The 13,762-nt window shown below is 50.0% G+C and overlaps 2 protein-coding genes across 2 annotated transcripts in view; both read left to right on the top strand.

Moving 5' to 3' along the window:
* LOC132571225 (zinc finger protein 709-like) overlaps nt 1–13,762 on the top strand; it is a 1,224,940-nt gene that overhangs the window by 239,578 nt on the left and 971,600 nt on the right. The gene's annotated exons all lie outside the window — the stretch shown is intronic.
* Nucleotides 4,553–5,491, top strand: LOC132570996 (vomeronasal type-2 receptor 26-like). The gene has a single exon (XM_060237632.1). It carries the CDS (start codon nt 4,553–4,555, stop codon nt 5,489–5,491), a length of 939 nt encoding a protein of 312 aa, XP_060093615.1.

Genomic DNA, 13,762 nt, shown 5'->3' with positions numbered 1-13,762 from the left:
AAAATCTTTATTTTAGGGGCACACAGGAGGGAAGGATGTAGCTTGAGAGGTCCAGCTACATTCCTCTCTCCTGTGTACCCCTAAAATCAAGATAGTTTCAGAGGGTAGCCATGTTTGTCTCTCGGAAGAGAGGTAGATTAGAGAGGAGGTAGAAGAAGAGATTGGATTTATGCCCTGCCTTTCACTCAGAGTATCAAAGTATATAATCTCTTTTCCATCTCTCCAAAAGAGACACGTTGAGTCCATTATAAGATATATGGCCATTGGCAAAACTACTACTGACCTATTTTTTTTTTCTTGATTGCCCTTTGGCTTTGTGACTAGAGCCTGCCCCAGTCCAGGTGTACCAAAAGCTGTCAGCCTGGATCCACAAAGTTGATTGTGAAAGAAAAGCCAGTTTGCTGCTATGCTTGTGCTCCATGTAAGGAAGGAACCATCTCCATTCAGGAAGGTAGGATGAGCCACAAGAGAAAAGTGGGCCTGGGGAAAGAGTCCAAGATTTCTTTCAGGTGCTGTGATTGGTTTACACTTTTTTGGGAATGTTCTTGATTTGTACAAACGAATCCCCAAAACAGCTTTTAACAAAGGGAGTTGAAGGATATCACCTCAGAGGATGATAGGAAGCAAAAGCAGTGACCACAGAGGGGTGCCTATTCTATGTGTGCCCCATTGGTGCTTAAATCATACTTCATACCCCACGTGAGGAAGTGTGCCTGTAAATCCTTTTCCTTCAACTTCTGGCTTGGATTGCCAGACCCCACTGGTGGTCTGGCTGGTAGTAGACTTACCAGTAGCAATGCCACATTGCCAGTGTCTCATAGGAAGTGACATCATCACACCAGTGACATCTGGGCAATGCGCTCAGGGCTGGATTAACAATTAGGCAAAGGAGGCACTTGCCTATGGGCCCCCATGCCTTTACGGGCCCCGGGCCAGCTTTCTCCCCACCCCAGTTTCCCCCCTATGGCGAGTTTGCCTCTTCCTCCACCCGCCCGTTCCCGACAAATCACCTTCAGCATCATCTTCTCAGTGGCCGTTTCTTCTGTGTTGCCTGCCTGGCCTCCTCCCCATCGCTTCCCCCTTTGTCCGCCCCCCCCCCCCCGTGGCTTCCCTTGTTGTTGCTTCCCTGTTCATCAGCTTCGCCTGACCCCTCCCCATCATTTCCTTCTTTGTCTGCCTGCCCCGCCTCCTCCCTGTCGCTTCCCTCTTTGTCTGCCCGCCCCACCCCAGGGAAACCCATGACTGGAGCAAGAAAACCACTTCTGTGCTCACTCGCCGGGCTTGCAAGGCACTTTTGGCTGAGTCAGGCGGGGAGGAAAGGGAAGCCGTTGCTAAACTCCGTCTGGGCTCTGGTTGAGTGGTGGGCAGCGCTATCCGAGAAGCAAATTTGAGAAACAGTTTCCATTTACTTGGGGGGGGGGGAGAATGCCCCAGGAGGCTGCTTCTTCCCCATCTGCTCTTCTTCAAGGGGGCCTCCTGCTCCTGGTGCGAGTCTGGGATCCTTTCTCCGTCTGAGGGGCCTGCAAGGAAATCAGCAGCTCCCCCCTCTCCCTTAAGCTCCGGGCCTTTCCCCCCTCCTCCTCTCCTGCTGGAGGCTGGCCTGACTGGACCGGGAGGGGGCCCCGCAGCTACAAAGAGGGCAGAAGGGGGGGGGTTGCCCCGCTGCCCCTGCTCTGGGATCTTTCACTCCCCAAACCCAGATTCTGAACCTTTTAATGGAAATGATGTGTTGAAATGCAAAGGGCAGGGATTCCATGATGTGCAGGCTCAGGGGGTTGATTTCAGAGCTCCCCCCCCTCCCCAGCCTCTAGGTGGGGCTGGGGAATCTGCAGGAATCCCAGCTCCTCTCCAGACTACAGAGGGTCCGCTCGCCCCTGAGAAAATGGCTGCTTTGGGAAGCGGGGGGTGGTGGTGGTGGTGGTTCTGTGACATTGTTCCCATCTGAGGCCCCTGTCCTCCCCAAATCTCCAGGAATTTCCCAACCTGGATCTGGCCAACCTAACCCCCCTCATCTCCCACCAGTGTCTAGGGGGGACCCGGAAACTCTACTTCCCCCACACAAGCCCCTCCTTTCGCCTTGCAGGACTCCCCCCCTCCAAGTACAGCTTCTTTCTACTGGGGCAGCTCCATTGGTGGTGGGGGGTAGGTGAGGCTCTGGGACCTCTCTCTTGTGGTGGTGGGGGGGTGGATTCAGTGGCCGGGAGTTCTGGCGGAGCGGAGGGGCCTCTGCTGGACCTGCAGAAGAAGGTTCCTTCCAGGGTTGATTCTCGGGAGCATCTCTCTCCTCTCACACACACACGCCTGCAGGAGGGACATGGGAGGTCCAGAGAAGAGAACCAGAAGTCCAGAAGCAGCAGCCCCTCCACCTGGCAACTGATGACTCGGCCCCTCTCGAAGCCTGCCATTGGCTCAAAGGAGCTGCTGGCATCCCAACTCTAGGAAAAAGCAGGCAACCCTACTCCTTTAAGCACCTTTAAGACTCCAGGAAAGTCCCAGCCAAACCCAGATCGGGAGACCAAATCTCTTTCTCCCGCTCCCGTCTAGCAGTAGCTTTGTGAGGAGAAAGAGGTTGTGTTTTCTGGCCCACAGCCCAGAGAGGTTTGCTTGCGTCATGTGCCTTCAGCACTCGGCTGCTAAACCCAAATAACCTGGTAAACCAGGAGGGGCCAAACTTGCTTAATAAGAGCCACATAGAATAAACATCAGGTGTTTGAGAGCCACAAGGAAAGAAGGGAAGGAGGGAGCGAGGCAAATAGAGATGGGGGAGATACAGAAAGAAAGCAACTTTAACTTTATATGCATTTTCCAAGCTGCTGGCAGGTTTGGTTCAGAGAAACGGTTTAAAGAGGCAAAAGTCTTCTCCAAGCACAGCTGGCGGGGCTGTGGGAGCTTCAAGAGCCACCCAATATGTGTGAAAGAGTCACATCTGTCTCCCGGGGGCCTCCCCTTTGCTAAACCCCCCAGCCCGGCTCCCATCCCACCAGAAGCCTGGTTCCTAAAAACTCCCCTGCCTGGAAGCCTCCCAGCCAGCAGAAAGTGCCCACTATTGGGTGGGATGGGATTCCAGCCTGGCTCCATCAGGTGCTAGCTTTCTGCTTGCAGGGAGTGTGGAGGGCTTTGTCATAAAGGCGCCAGTCCAGAAAGAGCACACGCAACACCCCCCCCCCCCCACTTTGCATCCTGCTCCTGATACGGTTTTGATCATGACTCAGCCACAGCCGACACGGTTCTTTGGAACAGCTCGGCGGGGACACACGGAGAGACACCCTGAAAAAAAAAAAATCCCTGGGGCTCGACTGCCTCACGACCCATCTCAACAGAGCCCTTCTTCGGCCAAGAGGCAGAATCCCCTTCCCTCAAAAAATGCTCCCCCCACTGCCGCTTACTTCCCCTCGCCTGCTGCCGTTCCCTGCCCGCCACCACCGCCATCCCCACCCACCTTCTACACCGGCTGCCGGCTCGGCAAAGTCTGGGGGTGGTGCGTGCCAATGACAATAATGATGTCACTGCCATGTGCCCCCCCCCAATGATGTCACTGCCACGCACCCCCCCAACTTTGCTGAGCCGGTGCAGGGGGTGGGCGGGGACGATGGCGGCGGGCAGGGGACGGCGGCAGCCGAGGGGAAGTAAATGGCGGTGAGTGGGCGACTGGGGAGGGCAGTGACGTCATTATGACATCATTGGGGCGTGCGCGAAAACAAAAGCATAGTGGGGGTGGAGGTCCGGGATTCCACATAGGAGCGCAGACACCCCTAGCCCCATGCAGCCAGCACCCGTGCCTGTGTGCAGCCAGCAACTGAGCCCCTCTTTCCCTGAGTTGCCCGGGGAGGCTGGTGTCCTCGCCAAGTTTGCCTCTCTCTGCCTCTCCCCCACAGTTTTGTCAAAGGGGCTTTCGAGAAATTGCCTACAGGCTGCAGTGGGGCAGGTGCTCTGTCTCTGAGATAATTGGCAAGGGGCCCTCGAGATTTTGACTGCCTAGGGGCCTCCACAGGGTTTAATTCAGCACTGAATGCGCTGTTATTTAATCAAAAAGTCCCTGGAAGAAACATTGTTTACCATGGAGTTTGTATCCAAATGCCAGAGCATTGCTGCCATGTGACTGGTGTGATGACATCACTTCCTTTGCAACACCAGTAATGTGGCCTGGGCTCTTCTCTTTCTCCTGGTAGATCCTTCCCATTCGCTGCCAGGCGATTTCTGGGAGGGAGCTGGTAACCCTAATTCTGATTGGCAATGACACTCTAAAAACTTAGATGGGTGTCTTCCCTGGTTCTGGAACAAGACCTTCCCTTTAATGGGTGATGCAAAGGACTGAACCTGACATTTCCTGCAACACATGACTTGTCCTCTAACTCCGAATTCGCCTCCCTGATTGCATATTACCAGTTCAGGATTCCTATCTTAGTCTTCTTTGGCTCTTCAGTTATGTTTGGAGATTAGAATTTGTTTTGATGTTTATGTTTGGGGATTATAATTTATTTAGAACTTTTTAAGAACATATATTTTATGGAAGGCAGTAGAACAGAATATTATAGGTGAGAGGTAGCTTCTAATGATACTGGACTCACTCTTGGCCCTTCCAGATGCAGACCGCTGCGAAAAGTGTCCAGAAGATCAGTATCCAAATGACCAGACTCAATGTGTCCCCAAGGTCATAACTTTCCTGTCCTATCAAGAACCTTTGGGGATCAGCCTGGTTTTCTTTGCCCTGCTGTTGGCCATAACGACAAGTTTTGTGTTAGGAATCTTCATTAAATACCTGGATACTCCAATAGCCAAAGCCAACAACCGGGACCTCACCTACATTCTGCTCATCTCCCTGCTGCTTTCCTTTCTGTCCTCCCTTCTATTCATTGGGCAGCCAACGAAGTTGACCTGCCTCCTCCGACAAACCACCTTCAGCATCATCTTCTCGGTGGCCGTCTCTTCTGTGTTGGCCAAAACAGTCACTGTGGTGGTGGCCTTCATGGCGACTAAGCCAGGAAACAGGATGAGGAAATGGCTGGGGAAGAGTTTGGCAAACTCCATTGTTCTTTCTTGTTCTGTGGTGCAAGTTGGCCTGTGTGTCATCTGGCTTGGGGTCTCTCCCCCCTTCCCAGACTCTGACATGCACTCCCAGCCTGGTCAGATCACTCTGCAATGCAACGAAGGGTCACTGATCATGTTTTATGGTGCCCTGGGATACATGGGCTTCCTGGCTATCATCTCCTTCGTGGTGGCTTTCCTGGCCAGGAAGCTGCCTGGAGCCTTTAATGAAGCCAAGCTGATCACCTTCAGCATGCTGGTCTTTTGCAGCGTGTGGGCGTCTTTTGTGCCCACCTACCTGAGCAAAAAGGGGAAATACATGGTAGCTGTGCAGATCTTCTCCATCTTGGCCTCCAGTGCTGGGTTGCTGGGCTGCATCTTCATCCCCAAATGTTACATTATTGTACTGAGACCTGATCTGAATACCAAGGAACATCTATTGATGAAGTCTGAGGATGGCATCTGACCTTTCATATAGTTTTAAAATGATTCTTCTCCACTGTGTCATGCACAGCAGTTATGAAACCCATACAATTGACAGTGAAACCATGAGCTGCTAGTATAAAAAATTGCTTTTCTTTTTCCTCTCATCCCAAAAGATAGTGGCAATGAATGCAAATACAGAATGGCACTGAAATCACAGGTAGTAGGTTTTTGGTATCATCCATAATGGATTTGGGTGATATTTTCTCCAGCAATTAACATTCAGCTGCTTCACCTTTGTACCTCTTATTCTACATGCACCTTTCAATAAAACAAGTTTGGACACCCACATCTATGTGTACAATTTTAAAGGTGTAGTCTTTCTTGCAGAAATAGTCTTTTTAATGATCGAGGAGCTTGTATCTACAAGATAGGATGAAGTTGGAAGGGGCAATGAGCTTGCTCTGGGCCCACTTTGCTATGGGTTCTGACACATGATTCCTAGTTTGTCCTGCCAGAGGAAAGAGCAAAAAGCTAAGTAGGCCTTTAAAGGCCTTAATCCAGTTTTAGATCCTCCATTCTTCTCTTCCATTTATGCCCCTGACTTTGGAGACTTTGGTGACTATGGATTTGCAACCATGAGAGCTAGAAATGTGGTTTTGTGTGATTGTTGTAAACAGAAGTTGAGACTGTCAGACATTCTGCAGTCAGTGTTTCCTCATTTACCTCATGGGCCAACTAGAGTTACCTTGGGATGAAAGTCTCATTAGATTTGTCATTAGGCTTCCCAACCCCCCCGCCCTGCTGGGGGACCCCCCTGGATTAGCAGCCTAATCCCTCACTCTCTAAAAATCTGAAAGCGGGGGTGGGGGGTGGAATGGCGCCGTGTCTCTTTCCCTGCCTGGCTTCAGGCTTCTCCCTTCCTCCGGGTCACAAAGACCTGCCCACCACCGGCCTGCTATTCGCTCCAGTCTGGCCTCCCTTCGCGAGGTACATGCTGGGACTCGTAGTCCTGGCATCCTCTCCGGCTGCCGGAAAGGTCAGCAGTCCTTGCATCCTCTCCTCAGGGAGTCTGGCCGGCGGGGGGGGGGGGAGCTTCGCCCCCGGAGGACCATGTGTGTTTCTACCTCCGGAGGCTTCAGTCGCTGATTGAAAGGCTTCCTCTTGGGATGGGGTGTCTGTGTTACTTTGAAGAAGTTGGCAGCAACTTGTGAGTAGAAAGGCTCATCCCCTTCAGAGTAGCCAGAAATGTGGGGGGACACGTCTGCTGAGCATTATTCTCTATGTGGAGATTGATTCTCATAGGGTGTAATGGGGAATTGATCTGGAGGTTTCGGGGGCTTTGGGGGAGCTATATTTTGAGGTAGAGGCACCAAATTTTCAGTATAGTATCTAGTGACTCTCCTTAAAGTATCTCCCAAGTTTCAAAACGATTGGACCAGGGGGTCCCATTCTATCAGCCCCAAAAGAAGGTGCCCCTATCCTTCATTATTTCCTATGGAAGGAAGACATTTAAAAAGGTGTGCGGTTCCTTTAAATGTGATGGCCAGACCTCCCTTGGAGTTCAATTATGCTTGTCACACCCTTGTTCCTGGCTCCGCCCTGATGTCTCCTGGCTCCACCCCCAAAGTCCCCAGATATTTCTTGAATTGGACTTGGCAACCCTATTTGTCATCCATAGTAGATAGCAATTTAGGAAGTCATTTTAGAGAAACTAAACACCACTTAGAGACCCAGGATGACAAAAATGGCAAGATCAGCTATTGACAATAAAAAGTTTTATTCTGCTCAGTGGCGGCATTAGCATGCCAGCTGAAAGCCAGAGCCCCAGGCAAGGTGTCTCCACTGCCCCAATGACAGCACCAGAGAGGGGGAATGCAGCAGCCACAAGGGGAAATACATGGTAACTGTACAGACCTTCTCTATCTTGGCCTCAGCACTGGCTGCATCCTCAAATTCTACATTATTGTCCCGAGGCCTGATCTGAATACCAAGGAGCATCTGATGATGAAATCTGAGGATGGCAATTGACCTATTGTACAATTTTTTTTAAAAAAAAAATTCTCCACAATATCATGCATAGCAGTTATGAAACCCAGGTACCTGACAGTGAACCCATGAACAGCTGCTATAACAAATCACTCCCCCCCCCCCCGTCCCCGTCTTTCATCTCCAAAGAAACTGGAGAGGGATGCAAATGCAGAATGGCCTTGAAATCACAGATAGTCTGTATCTGGTGTCATCCAGAATGGATTTGTGTGATATTTTCCCCAGCAATTAACATGCAGCAGCTGTACCATTGTAACTTTTATTCTGTGCACACTTTTCAATAAAACAACTTTCAGTACCCACACCTACACATACTATTTTTAAAAGTTTTTCCTGTCTTGCAGAAATGGGCTTTTTGGTGAATGAGGAGCTTGTATGTACGATATACCTGAATACTTGAATACCTGAAGTCACAGGGCATGCAGTATCTCCTCCAGGTTAGGAGGAGCCAACCCCAGTTTGGAAAATTCCTGGAGATGGGAGAAAATGGGTGCCCAGGGAGGGTGGAGTTTGGGGAGGGGGCTCAGTGGGGATGGGATGCTATGTTCAGAAACTGCCATTTCCTCCAAGGGAACTGATCTCTGTAGTCCACAAGATCAGTTGTAATTCTGGGAGTACCCCAAGGATCCACCTGGAGGCTGACAACCATAAAGGGATCTTAGGGACCTCCTCTCCCTACACGTTTCCCAGAGGGTACTGTGATCTGGATCACAAAACTTGTTATCGATCCCCGGGCCGAGGGAAGCAAGACTTACAACATGATGATGATGATGATTATGATGATGATGATGATGATGATGATGATGATGATGATGATGATGATGATGATGTAAAATGGCATTCTCTGTAGCTGCCCCCTACTGGTGGAATCAACTTCCAGAAGATGTTAGAGCTCTGAGGGACCAATTCTGCAAAGCCTATAAGACTACTCTATTCCGCCCTGTGTTCGATTGTTAGTCATAAACTGGAATCAATAACATCAGACCTGCAATGTCATCACATAAGACATCAGATGAGAAGAATGGTTATAAAGTTTAATTGAATGCTGTCTACTTAAATTATCTATTTAATCTTTAGTGAATGGTATGAAAATTAGCACCAATTGTTTTAAATTAATTTTTTATTGCTTTTGTTTTATTATTATATTAGGAATAAGGCCCGTTTTGTAGAAAAAAATACAATGGGCTCTAGAAAGAGGCTCTGGTTGAATGCCCCTCACTCTTGCTGTCTTCTCACCCACCCAAGTGAAGGCATTCACTTCCTTCCCACCTCAATGGGAGCTAATCTCTGCTATCTGGAGAACAGTTGTAATACTGAGTGATCTCCAGCCCTCACCTGGAGATTGGCAACAGTAGTTCCCAGGAGGAGATGGCATTGTACTCGTCTGAGGTCCCACCCCCTCAAACCCTACCTTCTCCAGGCCCCACCCCTTAAATCTCAGGAATTTTCTACCCTGGAGTTGTCAACCCTATCTTCTTCCCTATCTGCCTCTCTGATTTCAGGTTTCCATCACCTTCCTCCTTCCTTCATTCTCTACATAGAAAATAATAATAATAATAATAAATTTTATTTGTACCCCGCCCTCCCCTGCCGAAGCAGGCTCAGGGCGGCTAACAATACGATGACCAATGGTACACCAAACAGTAAAACAGTTACATTAAGAACATTAAAATTAAGTATTAATTAACCTTAAAAACCCGTTAGAACAATTGACTAAAACAAACTATAACACTATCATTGATGCTATTCTAGTTAGTGCTGATGGCGGATTTTCTTCATTGTAGATTTATAATTCAGTTGTTCATAAAAGCTAATTTAAAGAGGGTGGTCTTGCAGGCCCTGCGGAACTGATCAAGGTTCCGCAGGGCCCGCACCTCCTCTGGGAGTTGGTTCCAGAGATATGGGGCTGCAGCTGAAAAGGCCCGTGAGCGAGTGTTCTGTAGCTTAATTTCTCTTGGCCCAGGGGTAGTCAGTCTGTTTTTTCCTACTGACCTCAGTGCTCTCTGGGGTTCATATGGGGAGAGACGGTCCTTCAGGTAGGCTGGTCCTCGGCCATATAGGGCTTTAAAGGTAATAACCAGCACTTTGTACTGGACCCGGTATACAATCGGTAACCAGTGCAGCTCGCGTAGCCCCGGCCGTACATGTTCCCATCTTGGGAGACCGAGCAACAGCCTGGCTGCCGCGTTTTGCACTAGTTGTAACTTCCGGGTCCGGCACAGAGGCAGCCCCATGTAGAGGGCGTTACAGTAGTCCAATCGTGAGGTGACCGTCGCATGGATCACCGTTGCTAGGTCCCGACGCTCCAGAAAAGGGGCCAACTGCTTTGCCCGCCTCAGATGGAAGAATGCTGACTTGGCAGTGGCTGTTATCTGGGCCTCCATTGATAATGAAGGCTCCAGCAAGACACCCAGACTCTTCACCTGCTGCGCCGCCTTTAGCTGCACACCGTCGAAGGTCAGGAGGGATATTTCCCCTCCTGGAGCGCCGCGACCCACACAGAGAACCTCTGTCTTTGCCGGATTTAACTTCAGCCCACTCAGTCTAAGCCACGTTGCGATAGCCTGTAACGCCCGATCCAGGTCTTCCGGGGGGGAGGCGGGCCGGCCGTCCATTAGCAGATAGAGCTGGGTGTCATCTACATATTGATGGCAACCCAGCCCAAACCTCCTGGCAATCTGGGCAAGGGGGCGCATATAGATGTTGAATAACATCGGGGAGAGGACTGCTCCCTGAGGCACCCCACAATCTAGTGTGCGCCTCTGGGATCGTTCACCCCCAATCGCCACCCTTTGTCCCCGACCCATGAGGAAGGAGGAGAGCCATTGTAAAGCAGACCCCTTGACCCCAATGTCGGCGAGGCGGTGGATCAGTAGCCGATGGTCGACCGTATCAAATGCAGCCGACAGATCTAATAACATCAGCACTGCTACACCGCCTCGATCCAGTTGCCGTTGGAGGTCATCACGGTACACCAGCCAGATCGCCAACCCCTCTCCAACATCCCACCACAGACTGACACACTCGATGCCATCGATCTTTGGGGCCGGGAGAGCCCGAAAGGAGTAAGCCTCCCTTATGAATAATGCCACCCCTCCCCCCCGCCCGTTACTCCGTGACTGGTGAAAGACCGAGTAGCCTGGGGGGGTCATCTGGGAGAGAGCTACTGTCTCTCCGTCCCGCACCCAGGTCTCGGTCACGCAAGCCAGGTCCACGTCCTGCCGGAGCAAGAACTCCTTAAGGGTCGAGGTCTTATTATTGATGGACCTGGCGTTGCATAACACCAGTGACGGAGACGAGCATTTCCTCTTAGGCCCACTACCTGCCACCGTTGGGATGGGCAATAGACTGGAAGGTGGCCGAGCACTGATTTGTCTCTGTCTCCTTCCCTTATATAATTGTCTATTCCCACCGTCATATCTTCCCCTCCCCAGGAGCACTGGAATCCCCTGGGCCAACATCTACACTAACTTGGAGTGGACTCGCAGTATACTCCTCACAGTTGTTCCCAATTATCCTCACCTGGCTTTCACTCTATCCTCCCCGTATCAGTTCTTCCAATACTTGCTGCTAGTTAACTAATTATCATAAATAATTAATTTAGTAGTCCACTCAATTTCCCTTCCAATTAATTAGTATAATATTAAATTGATCAATTTCAGCACCATTAAAAATGACAGTCTTTCTTCACAATGGGGTGGGGTGGGGGGGGGGACCAAAGCAGTTTACATCATTCTCCTTTCCCCCATGTAATCTGAACAATAACCTTGTGAGGCAGGTTAGGCTGGGAGTCTGTGACTGTTCCAAAATCACTCAGTCAGTTTCCATAGAAAGAAGCTGGATATGGCAGAACCTGCTCTGAAGCCTTAACTCCCATGCCACAGTGGCTGTCATGGGGGGCTACTGCTGAACAGTAGCAAGCAGCCAGACATAGGATAACCAACCCCAGGTGGAGCCATCCCTTTACTTGCCCCTCTGACTTCAGGTTTCTACATAGGAAAAGAATAGTCTTTCTTCACAGTGTGTGTGTGTGGTGCCAAAGTAGCTTACATCATTGTCCTCTTCCCCTTTAATCTGAACAACAACCCTGAGAGGCAGGTTAGGCTGAAAGCCTGTGACTGGTCTGAAGTCACTCAGTCAACTTCCACAGCAAGAACCTGTATCTGGCAGACCCCACTCTGAAGCCCTAAACTGTATGCCTTCCTCAAACTCCAGAATCTCCAGGAAAATTTCCCACCAACCTGGAAAGGTATCACTAAAGGCCTCTGGGTTAGTGCCTCCCCACCCTTGCTGTCTTCCCACCCACCCAAGTGAAGGCATTCACTCCCCTTCCCCACCACAATGGGAGCTGATCTCTTCCATCTGGAAAACAGTTGTAATTCTGAGTGATCTCTAGCCCTCACCTGGAGATTGTCAACTGTTGTTTCCCAGGAGGAAAGGCCTCTCCCTCAGAGGCCTGTAGCAGCACCTTAGGAATTCCCCAACAACTACTAAAGGCCTCTGGGTTAATGCCCCCCAGCCTTGCTGTCTTCCCACTCACCCAAGTGAAGGAATTCACTCTGTCCCCCACCTCCAGGGGGGAGCTGATGGTCTGTCATCTGGAGAGTAGTTCTGAGTGATCTCCAGCCCTCACCTGGAGATTGGCAACAGTGGTTCCTGGGGAGGAAATTGCTGGTAGCATCAAGGCACCCTGAGGTGCCTTGAACTACAGACAACACATCTCTCTTCCCATTCTGGAGAAAATCACTGCTTTTGGAGGGTGGACTGTATGCCATTCTATTTGCCTAAGGCCTCTCCCTTTACTTAGAAAAGTAGCCTGTATGCCATTCTATTTGCCTGAGACCTCTTCCTTTACTGAGAAAAGTAGCCTGGGTTGCCTAGCAACAGAGTCTGGCTTGCACTTCCCAGGGGGCAGGAAACACTCCCAGCAGGGCCAGGCCTTGGGTAAGCTTGGGGCAGAAGGCCGTTGCTGGCAGCCATGTCAAAATTAGGCTGCAGGAGCTGAAGGCCTCAAACTTGGGCTTCAGAGTGGCTTTGTGCCTTTTTTGCTGTGAAGTGGAAGGGGCCAGATTTTTCCACAGATGGTCGCAGGAAATGGTGGAGAAGCAGTGGAGCTGTGTCTCCGTCTGTGGCAAGTTCATTTTGGCGACTGGGGGAGTGTTTGGCAGTCTATAGTGGGCAGGTGACACTGAGTAGAGCCAATAGAAAAGACAAAGTTTGCAGAAGATACTGGAGAAGCAGCAGAGATGTGTCTCTGTCTGAGGCAAGTTCGTTTTGGCAGTTGGGGGAGCATCTCACAGTCTACAGTGGGCGGGTGACACTGAGTAGAGCCAATAGGAAAGCCAATCTGGTGACAGAGTCTTCATTATCCAATTGCTGATGCAGTGTAGTCTTACCCAGTCCCAACGAATGAGGCAGCTGGGATTTCCCGACATGAAACCAATGTTATGTCAATAAATGTTGTGAGTCGTCCTGAGCCCGCTTGTCGGGAAGGGCGGGATACAAATTGAATAAATTAAATTAAACGAAAGAGCTCAAGGTGGTGTACACTACTGTTTACCATTCTATCCCCATAACAACACTGTGAGGTAGGTTAGACTAAACAAGTAGCCCAGGGTGGTCCTGGGAGCTTCACAACAGAAGCGGAAAAATCAGCATGGATTCTGAAAGGGAAGTTGTTCAGGGTGGTGAGAACCAGGGAAACCTGTAAGGAGCTCCAGGGAGATCTTTTGAGTCTGGGCAAGCAGGTTATCAACATGGCAAATTATGTTCCAAGTGGGCAGGTTATGTAATGCACACTGGACCTTAAAATCCTAACTATGAATGTACGTTGATGGATTCTGAAAATTGACCGGGAGAGACATCTTCAAGTCATGGTAGATAACTCCCTGAAAATGTCAACTCAGTGTGTGACTGTATAGATGCTATGCTGGGGATTATTAGGAGGGGGAATGAAAACATATCAGCCAGTAGGACTTTCCTTGAAGAAAAAGCCCAGCAGGAAGTCATTTGCATATTAGACCTCACCTGCTGATGCCAAACCAGCTGGATCTGCGTTCCTGTGCAGTCCTGCTTAAAAAAAGCCCTGTCAGTCAATATCATAACGGCCCTTTACAAATCTATGATGCTGCCTCATTTGGAATACTGTGAACAAATCTGGTCACCTCACCTCAAAAAAGACTTGGAAAAGATGCAGAAATGGGTAACTAAAAAGATTAAGGAGATGGAACACCTTCTCAGGAGAGCCAGTTTGGTATAGTGGTTA

Source organism: Heteronotia binoei, chromosome 5, assembly GCF_032191835.1.
Source record: "Heteronotia binoei isolate CCM8104 ecotype False Entrance Well chromosome 5, APGP_CSIRO_Hbin_v1, whole genome shotgun sequence".
Lineage (NCBI taxonomy): Eukaryota > Metazoa > Chordata > Lepidosauria > Squamata > Gekkonidae > Heteronotia > Heteronotia binoei.
This window is presented reverse-complemented; position numbering and strand designations above follow the sequence as displayed.

Coding starts and splice junctions, on each gene's coding strand:
- LOC132570996 (XM_060237632.1), top strand. CDS start 4,553: ATGATACTGGACTCACTCTTGGCCCTTCCAGATGCAGACCGCTGCGAA.